A 19,074-nucleotide genomic window follows, 5' to 3' on the forward strand; every position below is an offset into this window, starting at 1 on the left:
TTATGAGCCATACAGAAGTTATTCACTTACCTGTTCCGTTGCTAGCGTCCTCGTCTCCATGGTGCCGTCTAATCTTCAGCGTCTAATCGCCCGATTAGACGCGCTTGCGCAGTCCGGTCTTCTCCGTGTTGAATGGGGCTGCTCGTGCTGGAGAGCTGCTCCTCGTAGCTCCGCCCCGTCACGTGTGCCGATTCCAGCCAATCAGGAGGCTGGAATTGGCAATGGACCGCACAGAAGACCTGCGGTCCACCGAGGGTGAAGATCCCGGTGGCCATCTTCACAAGGTAAGTAAGAAGTCACCGGAGCGCGGGGATTCGGGTAAGTACTACCCGTTTGTTTGTTTTTTATCCCTGCATCGGGTTTGTCTCGCGCCGAACGGGGGGGGGGTGCTATTGAAAAAAAAAAAAACCCGTTTCGGCGCGGGACAACCCCTTTAAGGTCATCAGAGCCACATTAAACATGGAGGAGCCCAGAAAAAGATGCACAATACAGGACGAAGTGTTCGGTGGCTTAGGGGAGAGGCACAAGCATACCTTCCCTGTTCACATTAACGTGCAATAATTGATCAAAAAAGAATGGAGCAGGCCAAACAAAGGCTTTTTTCTTCTAGGGCTATCAAGAGGCGCTACCCCTTTGAAAAAGAGGCCTGTGTAAACTGTGAAGAAATCCCCAGGGTAGATGTTCCCATGGCTTAAGTGGCCAAACGTACAACTCTGCCATTTGAAGACGCCACCCAGTTGAGACCCAATGGACAGAAAGGCAAAGCCTCCTAAAAACAGACCTGGGAAGCAGCCTCCAATATATTGAGGCTGGGAATAGCAGCTACTTGTGTCACTAGAACACTAAATGTGTGGTTGAACGATTTAGAGGTGCATCTATTAAACATGACCCTGAAAGATCAAATACTGGAATCCTTCCTGGTCTTAACAATGGTGGCTAATTTCTTGGCCGATGCATCAGCAGAGATGGTCAGGCTTTCCGCATGCAGTGCTCTCAAACTCAACAAGTAGGGTACTATGGCTGAAGTCCGTCAGGGGACCTAGCGTTCAAGAGCAAACTATGTTCTTTGCCTTTCCACAGCCAATTCCTGTTAAGACCGGATTTGAATAGGATACTTGAAAAGGCAGTGGATAACAAAAAAGGGTGTCCCGAAGAGGAACATCCAAAAAAGACCCCCTTTACACGCCAGTGCAGCAGGCAGAATCCTACTGGCGTAAAGGAAAGATGGGCCATTGGAGCTACCCCAAAGGGGGTAAGGGAAAAACTCTCTTTAACCCTAATCATAGGGAAGCCTCCAGGTCCAGGCACTGACGCCATCTCTGTGGGAGAGAGACTGGGGGCCTTCGCAAGCCGGTGGGTCCATATCTGTGGGGACACTTGGGTTCCCAGGATCCTAAAAGGCGGTTACCAAATAGAATTCGTGTCTTGCCCAAGAAAAATTTTTTTTAACAGGCTCAGACAGACAGTTGAAACCGCTTCAGCAAGCAGTAAGGGAACTACTACAAATGGGGGCAGTAATACCGGTCTCTCAAGAATAAGAACCAGGGAGCCACTATAGTTTTTTTCTAGTGAGGAAACCATGCGGAAAATCAAGGATGATAATAAACTTGAATTTTCTGTACTTTATATGATTAGGCAATGGTTTCAAGATGGAGATGATAAATTCAGTTACAAAGCTAAGAAGGGAGCATTCATGGAATCAATAGACCTAAAAGATGCAGATTTTCAAATGCCGATCCATGAGGACTCCCAAAGATATTCAAGGTTCGCATTATGCATGAAGAGAAGTTCAAGCCATTTCCTGTTTACCCTTCTCCCATTTGGGATATCCTCTGCTCCCCGCATCTTCACCAAGATCATGGGGGAACTAGTAGCCAGCTTTAGGGGGGGGGGGGGGAATCAATCTTGATCATAGCATATTTTGACAATATATTGGTAGTGGTGGACTCCAAGGAGCGTCTAGAAGATCACCTGACAACAGTAATCCACTTCCTCCAATATCTAGGGTGAATAATCAATTGGAAAAACAAAATCAGATACGACACCCAGTTAGAAGGTTTTTCTTTGAGTTTTGCTGTATTTAGAAAATCAATGTATTTAGAAAATCAACCCAGAATCTTTCACAAGGCGTTCACTCGTCACAGGACCCAGTGCAATGCATCACTAAGGATTCAAGCGCAATGGGTTGGTAAGCGCATGTATAAGAACTGTATTTTCAGGGGACCTGGTCTCAGAGGATAAGGCAACAGTCCTCAAATGTCAGAGAGCTTTTAGTGATCCTAAAGTACCTTCAGAAAATAGATGGGGTAGTCCGAGGCAGACATCTGAAGATCCTGCTGGACAACACAATGGCAGTAGCCCACATCAGACATCAGGAGGGACAAGATGCGGGGCTTTAAAAAGTATAGCACAAAAGATCTTCCTGTGGGCAGAGAGGAATGTCTTATCAACCTCAGCAGTCCATCTAAAAGGAGCTCTAAACCAGGAGCCAGACTTCTTAAGCAGACAACAAATTCATCCCAGAGAATGCTCCCCTTTCACAGGAGGTCATCAATGAACTAACAACCAGATGGGAGACTGACACAGGATAAGGGTCAAGCACTGGTCTACGCTTTCCCTCAGATTCCATTGATTCTAAGGGTTCTGTAGAAATTTTGCTCCCAGAAGTGCACCCTTAGTTTAATAGCTCCATTTTTGGCCCCTTTTTTTTACGTTGGCTGGTTCCAGTCCTGTTGTCAGTAAATCCAGACCTACAAACTCAGGGTCCTCTGAAGCACCCAGACCAGACAAGCCTTCATCCATCAGTTTGGATTTTGAGAAATCCATGTTATTAGGATGGGATTTCTCCTCAAAGTAGTTAACACGCTACTACTCAGTAGGAAGGAATCAACAAAGCAAAATTTACCAAGAGAGCTGGAATAGATTTGTAGCTTGGTGTAAGGAAAACAAAACCAGTTTTTCCTCTACCGACATCCACATGATTCTGGAGTTCCTTCAGGGGGTCTGGACAAGAACCTCTCGAGACACCCAAGTGTCCAGGTAGTGGCACTCAAAGCCTTTTTTGACACCCGGCTTTCAGAGAACCCCTGGATAGCAAGATTCCTTAGGGCAGTAGACAGGCTGAAGCCTAGGATAGTGCCCCAATGGAACCTAAATTGGGTTCTTAGGAGTCTGTCCAGGTCCCAGTTTGAACCTATAGATTCGGTCTCCATTAGAAACCTAACCTTAAAAACCATATTGTTAGTGGCCATTACCTCAACAAGAGGTAGCGACAGATCATCTTAAACTAGATTTGTCCTCCCTTTCAAAGGTCGTATCTTCTTTCCATAGATCAAGACAGTCATCCCCTCGTTTTGTAGTAATCCGTAACCTGTTTAGGACCAGCCACTGTAAATTTACGGCGGCTGGTTCTGGGCTTAGAGCACCGCCGATCGTATAATTACGGCGGTGCTTGAAGTCTCCCGCCTCTGCAATCAATCAGAGGCAGGAACGAGTTATCAGCTGTTAGTGACAGCTGATAACCTGGAGCAGAAGGCAGGAGGGGTTTTTAACCCTTCCTTCTGCTTCCCCAATATACAGTGCTCAATGAGCACTGTGTGGGGAAAGTGAAAGTAACATGCACTTTCACTATGGGAGCCCAGGGGGCCATGTGACCTCCTGGGATTCCCTGCTACTGCAGAGCTGGAGGGTCAAACTAATGTCACTACAGGGGTTGCTTTCCCCTGTAACTGGGGCTCCTATGGACGCCCCAGCTACTCTGGGAAAGTGTCAAATAAAGAAAACAAAAAAAAGTGAATGTCCCCCAGGAGGTCTTACATGACGTCATGGGGGACGCAGATAGTAAAAAACATAATTGCATACATCAGTAAAACAAAATAACAGAATAAAGCAACAATATATACATAAGAAAGAAAATAACACAAAGCAGACGCCAACAAAAACAGTCGCCGTATGCGCCCTGTAAACCAAAACAATGCATACTATATATCAAAATGTCTGAAACAAATAGAGGAACCCATTCCCATACTTTATTTTAGTGTAAATATAAAAATAAATTTAAAAAAAACTATAAAATGTTTAAAGAAAAATCGTTTTCTTAGCTTTTTACCCCCAATAAAACTAAAAATATAACGGAAAAAAGTCAGTGAAAAAGATATTAAAAAAATAGTCCTATAGGTCACGGAAAAAAAAAAAAGCAGCAAAAATAATTTTGGTAGTTAAAAGGAAAAAAAATAGAGCAGTAAAACCGGACATGGGTAAAATCCCTAAAAATTGTCTGGTCCTTAAGGTACAAAATAACCTGGTCCTTAAGGGGTTAAAATGAGAAGGAATTCCATTGCCTAGATATCAGAAGGGCAGTACTCCAATATATTACCACCACAAGCCAGTGAATACAAGACAACCTTTTTGTCTAATTTATTTGCCCAAAGGAAAAAAAGGCAGTGCAAAACTCCATAGCTAGGTGGATTAAATTAGCTATCGCACAAGCATACACCGTAATAGATATTAGAGTCCCAAAAAATCTTAGCACTCATTCAACGAGGGCTGTGTCCACATTCTGGGCAGAGAGATCATCAGCATCAGTAGAACAGATTTGTAGAGCAGCAGTTTGGAAAAATACACATACATTTACCACACTATACACTAGATGTCCAGGCAAACGAGAATCTGACTTTCAGCCATAGTCCCACCCTAAAAAAAATTTAGTTGGTACATCTCAGGTGTTCTGTCGAGGAGACTATAGGGTAAAAGGTAAATTATACTTAGATAAAATCGGGTTTTTAGGGAGTCTCCACGACAGCACCCGTACATCCCCCCTAAGGAAAAAAAAGGAACTGCATTTTTTCTGTTTTGATACCAATTCAGGTAGTTAATTTAGTTGAGGATTCTTCCCCTGGAAGTTTCGTTATAAATCACTGCGGAAGTTGGGAAAGGGGTTGCTTTAACCCTCTCTCTATGTTTCTGCCCTATCAGAAGGAGGCGATCTTATGTGTGCTGTCATGGAGACTCCCTAAAACCCTGATCAGTAGGTATAATCTACCTTTTCCATTGATATAGTGGTGTCAGGGCTCTTATTTTGTAAGATATCCTATAATTTTTATTGGTACCATTTTTTGAGTTCACATGACTTTTTGATCACTTCTTGAAGATTGTGTGACCAAAAAAGCACAATGCTAGCGTTGCGGGGTTTCCTCTGACGTCGTTGAATGTGCATGTCAAATGTGTTACTTTAATAGAACTGACTTTTCCGGAAGAGACTAGCAAATATGCTTTTGGGTTTTTTATTTTTCTATTATAGATAAGGGAAAAGGGGAGGGGGCTTTAAACATTTTTTTCTAATAATTTTTTTCTTTTTAGTTCCAATAGAGGCCTTGAACTTGCGATTGTTTAAATCACTCTTACAGTATAATACTATTCAAACAAAGTATCAAGACGTGATAGCAAACAGTCATGGCAGCCTTGGGGGCCTTCAGAAAGCTCCAGGCAGCAAAACACAGTCTGTTTGCTAAGAGGGGAGCGTTTGGGACCCCTGAATACTGATCGGAGTATTTAAAGTGTTAACAGCCGCGATCAGCATGATCGCTGATCACAGCTGTTGTGGGCAGGTGTTAGCCGGAGACTAAAATTTACACTGCCTGTTAGACAGGATTAGCATATCTGCTCCTTTTGTATTTCATTTGACACCTGTTTTATATATCGGTCATCTTTCACTCCAACAACATTCATTTAAAACCCTATTGTGAATATACAGCATAATTACTAGAAAAACAGACACAGGGGTATATGATAAATGCCAAAGTTATACGTTTTATTTAATTTTTTTTAATCAAGTAATTCATATTAAACCTCACAATTTTCATAATTGACAGTTATAAAAATACATGAACTGAAAAAATAAAATACATGATATGCAGAAAGGCAATCAGTGCTTTAGTCCATTGAGAAGACAGTAAACAGGCATTATGACCCTCAACTTTAATTCACTGTTTTTGTGGTTTCCTTGTAAAGAAATAGTACATATAAAGTCGCACAATATTTAGTTGTTGTAAATGTGTTTTAATAAAAGAACGGAAAAGTACTCTATTCTACAATGGTTAACATAAACTAGATACAAAGCTAAGGAAGGTGTTTTTTTTGTTTTTCAATGTGGTTAATACAATTATTCTCAAGCAGGAAGGTTTAAAGACTGAGAACATTCAAGTCCCTAAGATATCTGAAGCTAAAACTGGCAGTTCAAGAGGTAGTGACTATTGTTCTATCAATGCTGAAAACAAGGCTGAACTTCAGCAACCCTCTTAGGTTTACTAATGGCTTCAGTAGTAGTTAGAACCTCACATGGTGTAATGGAGAAAAACACAACATTATCATACTTTCATTACTAGATGAATAAAGAAATAAATAGTTCATATGCAAACCTCACGGCATATGAGTTACTACAGAGTAAAATTCAGAGGGTATATCACTAAAGTCGTAACAGATTAAAAAAAAAGCTGATTAATTTTCTAAAAACTTGTCCTGGTCATGAAATACATCTACATAAAGATATCAGTGCGTATGCACATATTCCCCAACCCTGGTCTATGTTTTAAATGGGGCATATTGATATATATAACTTTGATAAACATATTTTACAGGAGATAAATTAACTTAAATTACTTTCAAGTCTTAGTGAGATTCCTTAGTTCATTACTTGTCTTCATAAAGAATGTTATCTGCTGCATAAAACATAACAGTATGATTCCTAAATAAAACTAATAACCCAGTTGTGATTTTAATTGGATAACAGAAAAGTTTCAAAAAAGGTATTATAATTATGCGGCCATTTTTTCAGTTTTTTTTTTGTTATTATAACTTTAAATTTTACATTATGACATAATATATCCTTAAAGGAGTATTGTGGCCCATCTTGGTCACAATGAGAATAAAGCTATGTATGCCATGACCAGAAGCACAAAAATAGCCGATTGGGAAGTTTCTGCAAATCTGATGGAATTGAATGCAAGTTACAGAAACAGGATACCACATTGAACTATGCTGTTTCGTAACTCATGAGCTGCAGAAACTGTGTAGGTCACTGTGCCATGCCATTTCCCAAACCTCCATTCACTTCAATGCAAGTTACAGTAACACTGGTTCGAGAAAGTCAGATCTCAAGATAGGCGAGACCTGCATTTATCAGACTTTTTGTATAAATCCACAGTATATGCCATAAAAGTGCAAACACCAGCAACTTTTCAATGCACTCGTTATTATATCCTACTTCAAAAATACATCAGGAATATTCACACAAGTACTCCCGAAATCCCATGTAATTCATCCACAGGCTAAGGATTAGAGGTTTGGGAAGCAGTGTGGATACACACTAGCAACATTTTGGGTGGACCCCCTGAAATAGCACTGCTTGTGTGTATCCACACTGCTTCCCAGGCTCTGATACTCCTCCTGATGTATTTTTAGGTAGGATATATAAAAAATGCTTTGAAAGTTTGCTGGTGTTATATATATTTCATTCAGGTACAGTTGTGGAATCCCAGTGCAGCACTACCAGGCCGGAAGCATATCGTTTTGAATATCTATGCGACTGTGTGGCTATACCATAAAGATAAGATTGGAATACCTCTTTAAGCAAAGGCAGACATCAAAATACAAAATTCTTAATACTCAGGATAAATGGAGATTCCCACTGCCAAATACTAGGAAAAAGACCCCCCCCCCCCCCCCCCAAAAAACAAAAAAAAAAACACCTTTCTTTGAAAATGTAACCTTAGGTGCAATGAACAGCCAAGTGTAGATTCAAGTGGACAAAAATAAATAATACAAGTCTCACATGAAACCTTTGAAATATACGAAGGCACTCTTAAAAAGGGTGGAAATTGTGAAATTTTATTACACTGGCTTCTTTGTATTTTTGCAATGTGCAACACTACCGTAAAAGACTTCCCGTACCTTATCTTAGTACCTTCAATAATTTGAAGACAGACTGCAACAACTCCTGCACCATAATCTGCAAAGCAGTTGTTTGAAAATCTCAGCAGATTTTTCATATTAATATTTTAAATGGCACAGCTAAAATCAGAATAAGAGGTAGATTCTTGAGAATGAGTTTCTAGGTGAATCACATGGGCATGACCACCAGTCCAGGCTAATCAGGTCTCCTAGCGGAATGTCTTAACAAAAGCTCACAAGCAAGCCAAGGATGGTTTCACATACAGGTTTTGCTTGAAAAAAAAATATGCAGTTTTCATGGCAGTTTTGTTAAAGACAAGGGTGGATTTATATATGGGAAATGAGAGGAATTATAATTCCTCCTTCCTACTGTATCCACTTATGGCTTTGGCTTACAAACTATATTAAAAAACTGCAATAAAAACTGCATAAAGCAACCTGTAAAAAAAAAAAAAAACACCCAAAATACCTCTTTCCAAAGAAAATCACAAAAACATTCAATAGGAATTAAATAATATGTCATCTATTGCAGCCCTAATCAAATTGCATTCATTTTTAAAGGATAAACTTAAAGCAGACTTAAAAATGTACCACTGATACTACAATTACCTATTCGTTTTGAAGACTATAATATGCTATATGGTTGAATGAGGTAGCCTTTTGCTGTAAACAGAATAAAGGAAAAAAAAAAACACCAAAATGTAAGCATTGTGAATACAGTCAAAAATAAAACTCAAATCACAAATATCCACATAGTTAATAAAACAGTTTTAAAAAGGTAACAGGATTTTAAAAAACAAAAATATGTATGCGATTACCAGAATTGTGGGTTGATATGAAATATGAGAGGTAGTTACTAATACCAGAATACAACACTTAATATATTAGATATATGTTCTACATCTATTTAGTTTGTTCGAATACAACAGGTCTGTAGACGATTGGGTAGTGGGAAGTAAGATATCATATAGTATATTCCCTGAGCAAAGTTCTTAGTCCTGAGTAGATTTTGAAATAGTGATAGAATTCTCATATACAAAAATAAAGCCCAGTGTTAACATAGGCAGGCCTAACATTGGGGGGTAATAGGCTGAACCAGATGGACATAGGTCTTTGTTTCAGCCTCACACACTCTGACTTTGTTAGAGATTCCATGTAGTTTAAACTAAAGGGGTGAAAGGAGCAGTGACAGCCTGACCGACAACTACATTCCAGTTCTGAGCTCGAATTAAACAGGGAATACCCATTTTTCAAATTCCACACACTTTGGTTTCATAGACAGTGACATTATGATTTTCTTTCAAGCACTTGCTGTAGTAGCCACAGTACAGAAGCATCAGGACAATGCCGTGTGCTCTGAGCACATGGTATTCGGGTTATTCAACTCTACTTTGATTCATCTACATAACTTAAATAAGACATTTTTTTCTTTACAAAAGGCAAGGAAGCATTTCATGAATTCATCACATTCAATATCGTCAAACTTTGCCTTAGACCACAACGAGAAATAAAATACAGTTACCAGTACTACTGTACATTAAAAAGCACACTCATGGAATTCAAGCGTAGTGACTTGACATGTGCCAGTGGATACAATAATCATGATGAGCAGCATCAATATTGTAATATCACGAAATCAACCAATCTTATCTACATCATGGTGTTTTCATATTGAAACAGCTGGCTTTACAGATGTGATAATATTTGCCCAGTGTAGCTTTGCCTTGAGCAAATATACACCCAGCAAGCAGAGTGGAGAAATTAGGTCTCAAAGCTGCTATAATGATTAGTTACTGGGCGACATCCAAATCAGCAGTAGCACTATAGAAAACCAAATGTATAGTCCTTTCGAGAGAATAGAAATGCACAGGAATATTAAAAAAAAAAAACATACAAAATTGCAGTTTATACAAAGAATCAAAATATTCTCCAGCCTATAAAATTCTTAGTAACTAGAAATCTTTTAAGTTGCAACCAAACCTTGCAATGTGCGTTACCCAATTTAAATGTATACATTCAGGACACAAGGATTGGTTAGTTCATATAGACACACTTGATGTAAAACTCATGACAGTAATATTCTTTTGAAAGAGGATTATTTTTTTTTTGTAAGGATGCTGAAAATCTCAAACTATTAGTATAAGCATAGGAGCCTTCTTCTAGAGATCTAAGACTTTGTGCCTCATGGCTCACAATAAAAGGAACATGCCACGTCCCCATAGCACCACAAGCTAAGTTATGGTGCGGTTAGGGGACGTGACAGGGAGCTGGGTGATGTATTTTTTTTTTTATAATCACCCGCTCCCTGTATCCCCCTATTGCCTGGCACTGAAGATCGTGCACGAGACAAATAATCTGACTCTTTTCAGTGCTATGTGCATGCTCTCCCATAGACTTGCATACCTTACTAACCTGGAAAAAGACAACATGACGGAAGTTTGGTACCAAAATCATAAACTGCAATTAAAATGCTATATATCACATATAGCAATAAGTCACATCAGTAAATCAGCTCCATACTAGTCGGCCTGAATAAGGTAATACAACATCTTATGATGTCAGAAAAATCTAATTTTATATATAATATATATACAGGGTTATTATAAAAGAAAGACACTTTCAGCATTTTAAAGAACTATTTACAGGCACTATTAACAGCCAAAATAGTTACATGCTGTTTATTGTATGTTTAACCCTTTCCAGTCAACTGGCTCACGTCTTCCTACATTCTGATTGAAGCTTATACAGCTCCAATGTCAGAAGACGTCGGATAGGGTATTCTTACCGTCTATTGCCAGCCACTCCTCTGTCTGAGCCGCTCTGGTGCACACACACTGGCTTTAGCCAGCAGATGGCACCATTGTATAACAGCAAAAAGAGAAAGCCTTTTTTAGGAAACCTTGAATCAAAAATTGGATTGGAAATGGTGCCTCTAGATTCTACAGCAAATACCACCCATAGCATACTATGGAAAAAAAAAAGTTTAATTCTGTGATTTCCGTTCGAAGAAAAAAATAAAAATAAAAAATCGCAACATGCTTTATTTCAGTGTGGATTCCACACGGGCGGCTTCCATTGAAGTCAATGGGAGCTGTCCGACCCGCGGCCCTTCTGCAATCACATTGCAGAAAGGACACATTGCTGGAAAGAAGGGATTTAAAAAAAAACTAACGAAAAAAACAAAAAAAACAGTACTGCGCATGTCTGATGGCTCACTGTTTGTACAGAAGAAGGTCAGGTACACGCAGATGCCAGCTGGGCATAGGGTCGGATTTCACTGCAGGCTCCTGCATGCGGAATCCAACCTGGTCGTGTGCAGCCGCCCTGAGTTTGTATGATTAAATTACAAATGTTCTATCCGAGCCTTGTGATTAACCACTTGTTCCTCTGCTACGGGTGTCCCAAATAATTATTTGCATAAACAGTCTGTGTTCTGAAATTTCTTGTTCCTTGAGAGCTAAAGTGATGCTGATGTCACAAAAGGCTGCAGCTGCAAAAACTTTCATCCCAACTCTATGCCACTACTCTGTTCCCCCACCCGTTTGAAGGTTTTGGTTCTATGTATAAAGTTGAAAGTGTAACTCTTTAATAGTAACCCTGTATAATGAAAATAAAATTGTGTTATATGTGAATATATTATAATTCTATATAATAACCACACACATTCACATAGAATTTCTAAATAAATGACTTATTATGGCACTGTACTATATGACACTACTTTGCAAACACAAAGATAGTAACATAACATGCTAGCCTTTGATGTGTAACTATTTACACTTAGGTTCCGTTCAGACATTATCATTCTACATTCAGCAAATGGCCAGGGGAAATAAATCATTGTATGTCTTACCATATAACAGTAGGGCTCATTTATAGAAACTTACAGGAAAAACAGAGGAATCGTTTGTTCAGCACAGGTTAAACAGTTTGGTTGCTGTTCCTGGCCCTTCAACAAGGCCCCATGCCCACGGCTAGGTCAGATTCTGACTGCGAAATCTCACAGCAGAATCAAACCCGGTGCCCAGCCAAAGACCCATACTCACCTGTCCGGATCGACCACGAGTGTCTCGGCCGTCGCACCAGTGATGACGTGGATCCGCTGTGATTTCAAAACTGACATTTTGGAATCGCCGCGGATCGGATGGCTTCCATTGACTGCACTGGAGGCCGTCCGTGCAATTTCCGGCACCAAATAGAGCATGCTGCGATTTTTCCCCGTGAGTGGAAAATGATTTCTGCTCGTGGGCATGGAAGAATCTTTTAACGTAGCATGTCAATGGACGGACATTGCTATGGAATTTGCGGCTGGCGTCCGTCCGTGAATTCCTCAGCAAAAATCCATCAATGGGCATTGGGCCTTTGCCTGTATTAGTTTTCATAACTAGAAGCACACGATGTAAGGCAGTGCAAGTAGACTTTGTAACGGCTCATGAGCTGTAACATGGTATGATGTGCATAGATAATCTTCAACATGAGGCAGTTCTCATGTAAAGACTTCATCATTATGTGCTTATGCTAACACATTACACAAAACTGTTTACAGTTACAGTAGACATTGTGTATCTAAAATAATTTGTGTGTCACTATGATTCCACTCATAATAGCTGGCACAAACGGCAGTATACATTGCTATTGGGTATTGGATTCTCAGTACTAACCCAGTGAGATTCTTCCATTTGATAACGCATTACTTTTCATCCACACATCATTCGTTATATTAAGCACAGCACTTTAAATCTGTGTGTGTGTTTTGGCATTTCTCGTGGCTGAACATACCATTTCAGTATGCGGACATCATACATAGCTAACAAATATTGCTTTGACAAAGTCACACTTTCTAACAGATGAAGACTAAACAAAGCAAGAACCCCTTGTGGGATATAGTAATACTACAGGTGTCAAATCACAAGCTACACCACAACACTCACAAACTGGTTGCGCAGAATAAAATAAATAGCAGGAGTGTTCCAGAGAAAACTGTAAGAAGAACAATCAATATTGCTTCATATGTTGGCCAAGAATGGGAATGCAAATTGTTGCGAATATATATACATGTCCATATATACTCCTTTTTAAAAAAAAATATATTCGTGTGTACTAAAGGGCATGGTGCACACACACACATTCATTCATACACACACACACACACAATGAGGTATAAACACCCTGCATGTTCAAATTTGCTTGGAGTGATTTGTCCATTAGCAGATTATTTTCGTCTTTAAAATTCACAGTTCCGAAACAGTAGTTAAAATTCCAGGTCAGTTGCGAATAATGAAATGACTTCCCCTGTATTTATATGAGGTAGAACATCCCAGAAAAGGCAAATTTAAGGGAGACCCCCGAGACAATGCTAAGTTTTTTTTCTTTTTTGAACAGAAGGCCCCTTTCTGCTTTGTTCTTCAGGCGATGTAGATATCTTACTTAAGGAAGCTTCTTGCGGTGACCTGCTTGAACGTTCTGAGTGCTCTGATCTTCCCTCCTGAGAATATGATGGAGATGAATAGCCAAAGGCCCCTCCTCCTTCTCGCTGAAAAGCAGAAGTGGAAGGCTGCTGTTCTGCTTCATATCTTCCCTGAGAGGCTGCTGGATGTTGTGGAACCATCTTGTGGGGGCAGTTAGCTACCATATGCATTATGCTTTGACAGTAATGGCACTTTTTTGGCTGAGGAGGTAGATTACATTCTTTAGCATGATGGTCAAGGCCACCACAGTTGTAGCATCTGTAAAACAAAAGAGAGACACTGCATAAACCTGAAAGATTACAAGACTCAATCCCTACCCTAATTAGGTGTACAATATGTTATAAGTGTATATTCCTCCATGTCCTTGTATGTCGTCTCTTTACAACAATTTACGTGCGTCACTACACATCAACAACCTACTATGGGATGGATGCCATTATTCCCTTGTCGTTTGTGACCAATAGCCCTGTGTTTTCATAGTGTAATAACTCCTCAGTGATGACAATATTGGACTTCCTATTATATTTAATATTTAGTAGAGAATCACATAAGTGGAGAACCTGTATCCATATCACCAAAAACTGAAGCCAAGTTCAATATCAACTAAAAGTATAATGTGCTAACACGCATAATTACCAAGCAGACAAATTGTATATAAAGTCTTTAAAGACTACACTATCGTTTTTACAAGGTTCAAATCACAATTTAGTTTTGCACCTAAACAAATTTTTTTTTCTTTTACTAACAAGAAACACGACTTACTGGACTTCAAATTTGGTTTTAAACTGAACAGTACAAATTTTCCAATACCAAGAACCAACAAATAGACGAATTGCAGGACTTAAAACAATTGGCTATTTGCCTTTTTTTTAATTTAGGAAAAAGAAACAGAAATAACCTGAGCTCCACAAGGGGGCGACATACTCATTAAAATATAGTATTCAGTTAATGTAGATTAATGCAGTATTTATAATACTTACTGTAGGTCTTAGAATCATTCTAACATATGCATTCCCTACTAGTCGAAAAAGCAGTAATGTTGGTTTCGGCTTCATGAAAATTGTACAGAGTGTAGTTTATACATCATATAAAGAGTAGTAAAACCAGTCACTGATTCAAATATGTATAACTCCTTTTTTTATTTTTAAAATAAACCCATTTTGAAGACAGGCCTAATTCTTTAAGAAATTACTAAAAATTCTTGTTGGGCAACTTATAAAAGTTTCACAATATCAACCTTTTAGATTTTTTTATTAAATTAAAAAAAAAAAAATAGGACTTGTGTCGTACTCTTAGAAATGAAAAAGAAAAAGAAAAAAGAGTAAATGGTTTGAGGAAGATAAAATCATCAAAAAAGGGAAAAAACATTTCATAAATCTAGATGGTCATGTTTTACAACAACATAAAAAATGTGGAAAAGAAAGAAATTATAGTACACTGTTACATTCTCTTCAAATTTCATATTCATTCAAAGCATCTAAAACACAACTTAAAAAATAGATCTTAAAATATCCATCCTTCTATAAACATACATACATGGAATAGAAACATTACCAAGTCCAGAAGAAAATGCACACATTCTGTTTGATATATGTATTACTGTAGCCCATTTAGATTGTGATAATATACACACACACAGAAATTTATGTTAAAAGGTATTCACAAACACCTCATCCTCCAAGAGAGAAGGGGTTAAAGGGCTTCCAAAGTGGTGCCGCCTGCTGTCATGGACAAATCAATTTAATCAGTCACTATGGTATGCACTGTGTTATCTGATTCAGTGAACCATTTCACGTCACCAATTGACCAAAAAACGCTCTTCAGCTACCTTCTTTCAATCAACACACTTTTGCAATACTTACTGCTGCAAGTGCATTTTGACCAAAAGGTATTAAAGTTGGTGCATCCAGATTTTATAGCATGTACTGATTATTGCCCACAAAAATTCTAATTACTGCACAATGTCGTTTTCCGGATTCCTAACCCCCATCACATTTGCTTCCCTGCTGAGGCAATGCCTCAGATGCTATCTGCTCCAGTTTATAAGTACTGGCCAAAGGGGGATGGGAGGCATTTATTCCATCCTTTTGAGTATGGTTCACTTTGTGTCAATCATTCTTACCAACAGCACAAATTACGCCAGTCTTTAGTTTTTTGTTGTTTTTTTCCATTAAGGATTTGCAGTAAAATGTGTAAACCCTTTTCATAAGCAATGATTAATATTAACTCTGCGCTACCATCCACAACATTAACATCGTTTGTCTTACTTTTGTTTTAGTGTACTATATACACAAAAGGAAAAAAAAAACAAAAATAGGTCTTTGACATAATCTTGTCAAGTGACATTGCACAAACCTCTATTAATGATGGCTCATGTAGCACACATACAGAGAAACGTCTCTTCAGCTGCTTCTAGGGCCTTCAAGTAGCACAGCTGCCAGTTGGAAAATATAATTGGTCATGGCAATCAATCTTTTTTCTTTTTTTTTTTTCTAAGTGTGTAAATCATGATAAAACAGCATTTATATCAAACCGAAAGGCACCAACACCAAATGTATTGGAGTTAAATTATGGCAAGAGATACACAACTAAGTAATAAACTAAAGCCGTAAGATGACAGCAACAAAACCCACAAGGACCAACGAGCATTCAGAAACATTATTAAAGAGGAAAAAAGGTTCAGTGATGACCAAAACACACACACAGGGGAGTGATCAGATACTGCAGGAAATACTGTCATAGGTCCATGAATAGCTATATGTTCATGTAATACGATCTTCGTTGACTGGTAATAAATAAGTACTAAGATGTGACAGAGCAAATAGACAGTGTAACGGTTGTAAGTATTTAACTTCTGCAAATACTCACATTGCCCAGAAATAACAATTTCAACTTACCTTTTCTTAGAACTCTATCTACATTGTAACGTTCCAGTGTTACTTCTCCTGGAAATGTAGGATTTCATTGACAACTGGGCGTTACCAGTTGGGCGGGGGGGGGGGGGGGGTTGTTCCTGCAACTGTAGCAACTTTACAATGAATGGCAATACCCAGTTGTCACTTTAAATCATACATTTCTAGGAGGAATAATATGGGAACAGCACAACAGAGTTATAAGACAAGGTTCTAAAAGATTGTTTTATTCCCCATAAACTAAGACACGTCAGATCAGGTGGCAGCTATTTGGGATTGGCTTATAGTTATAACTAACCATTTTAAAATAGCCAAATGAAAGACATCCATTGCTTTTATCATTGAAGTAGTAGTGGTGATGTTATTGTGTGTATACTTGGCGGTGGTACACCTAGAATACAGGCATTACAGCAGAAAGGTCTCTTCGGTAAATAGGATTAAAAAATGTCAAAAATGGCTTTTATTACTGCAATTAAATGACTCTATTTTAATAGTGAAATGTTTAACCCACCTAATCCATTTTAGATTTTACAGCAATGCTGTGTGAGGACAGCATGACTAGAGAGCCACTGAAAGAATGCTTTAAATTTCTGGATTTAGAGACTGCAATGTGGCCTCAGGGATACAAAGATCTGATTCCAACATTAAAGTATAAGAAACAAGAAAATAAACTAGCTAAGGGCTCATTCACACCTGTATTAGTGTTTCAGTCACTGTTTTTTTCCCTCTCTGTTCTGGTCTTGGAACAGAAAAAATAAAATGAAAACAGAAAAACTATTCCTTTTTTCACCATTGATTTCAATGGGTTTAGAAAAAAATATGCAATGCTTTCAGTTTGCTTCCAATTGATTACGTTTGTTTTTTTAATCGGAACAAATAGTGCAGTCTGTAGCACAATTTGTTCCGGTAAAAAAAAAAAAGTAAACCAATAACGAAACCTAACGGAATAGAAACGAACAAAGCCTTTTCTTTCTTTTTTTTTTAAATTCATGAAAATTAATGGGAAACTTTCATTTTATTGCATTTTTCTGCTCCAAAATGAAACAGAGAAAATGAATTGTAACTTAAAGCCCTAATGCAGATGTGAATGTGTACTACAGGTTATCACTATCTAGGACCAAGCAAATTGCAAACCCCATGTAAAATAAGAGGCACAATCCATTTAGCTCATATGTGCAATAAAAACAAAATAGGAAAACTTCTAAAAAGTATCAGCCATCCTGCAACATATTTAAAATCCTATTCAGCACAATGATTTAAAAATATTCAAGCAGTTCTGTTCAGCAAAAAATCCATATTCTGCAAGTACTAATACAGTATTATCCTCTGGCATTATAGTTTTGGATAGATAATGAATCAATACAATTTCTAGTAACTAAGGTTACGGTAGAAAAATGCATGGCCATAAATCTAGAGCAAAGAACTCTGACCAAACACCATGTGCACCTCTGAATGCTCATGTTCCTTATTCAGCATGGTACTGTACTGGTTAAAGCAGCTGTTTGTGACACCATAGCTGCTCCTCCTTCTATAACTGACAGGATGTAACAATCATAAGCAACTAGTGTGGCGACTGATTAGCAGAGGGGATGCGTTTTTGTTTTTTTGGGGGTCGGGGGTGGGGGGGTGGCTGAGGGTGGTTCACTCAACCTACATAGATATAAATACACCTGTTGCCTCTCTCCAACTTCTATATCAGCAATTTGGTTTAATTTAGATTAGTACAGAGGTAGAAATACCCATAAAATAGTTCCTATATATACACACTCTGCAAAACCACAAACACACTTTGTTTATGGGACATTGAATAAACATCCACAATGCACGGAGAAAGTGCACCACTGTATTACTGACTTTAAGAGCAAAAGATGTTTCAATTATAGAGATGAGATTGGAAGTGTGCATTTCACAGGTCCTTTGGCCATTAAATAAAGGCACACAAAGCCTGGTTACTGACAAATCTGGTGGTCAACCTATTAAGTTTACTTCAGCTAAAAGGATAAAGAATCAGCCAAGGAGCCGAACTTATCCAAAGAATCCTACAGACTTGACATGCAAAAAGTATCCTTTCGGTAATACAGAGGCATCCCACAGTATAATACAACAATGATTATCTGTAATGTGCTTTTCTCATACAAGGCACTTAAAGCATAGCTTGGAAATTAGTGTTATAAGAAGAGTTGTGGAGCAGGAAAGTCAGTGGCTGCCACATAGGAGCTCATTTTCCTATTCTCAGTGAATTAATTTCATAGGAAGCCACATAACCTCTGAGTAAATTTTTGGTGTGTGAGAGGAAATTAGAGTACTTAGGGTGGTGCACGAGCTTATTTGCATTTGCAAAATCTGTGCACGCTAAACAAATAGAACCCATTGATTGCAATAGGTTAATTCTCATAGGTCCTATTCTATTTTCCTGCGCTTTGCATATGTAGAAATCTATGGCAGGTGCGAAAACACGTAAGGAGAAGGGTATGACACTGCACAAAATGTAGGAAGAAGAACACATCATCTGGACCTGATTAGGCTTAAATAGCCATTAAATCCCACAGAAGAGGTGTGTTACACACGTGTGAACTGGCCCTGCGCGTTCAAAAAGTAGAGTAATATGCGCAGACACATGCAGATTTAGGGTCATGTTCAAACTGCGTTCAAGTGCAAATAAACTGCAGCGAATATTTTTGCACCAACATTCATCTGATGCCACCCACAAAAGGGAGAACATACAAACCCCATTCATACAGATCGTG

At 38.6% G+C, this 19,074-nt stretch overlaps 1 protein-coding gene across 1 annotated transcript in view; it reads right to left on the minus strand.

Annotated features, from left to right (window-relative positions):
• Positions 1 to 11,611: 11,611 nt before the first annotated feature.
• The window catches only part of LIN28B (lin-28 homolog B), a 70,288-nt gene continuing 62,825 nt past the window's right edge, over positions 11,612 to 19,074 (minus strand). The window contains exon 4 of the mRNA XM_066608060.1: positions 11,612 to 13,673. Within this exon, the coding sequence (XP_066464157.1) occupies positions 13,304 to 13,673 (370 nt within the window). The 3' untranslated portion in view covers positions 11,612 to 13,303. The remainder of the gene's footprint in view (positions 13,674 to 19,074) is intronic.

Source organism: Eleutherodactylus coqui, chromosome 1 (genome assembly GCF_035609145.1).
Source record: "Eleutherodactylus coqui strain aEleCoq1 chromosome 1, aEleCoq1.hap1, whole genome shotgun sequence".
Lineage (NCBI taxonomy): Eukaryota > Metazoa > Chordata > Amphibia > Anura > Eleutherodactylidae > Eleutherodactylus > Eleutherodactylus coqui.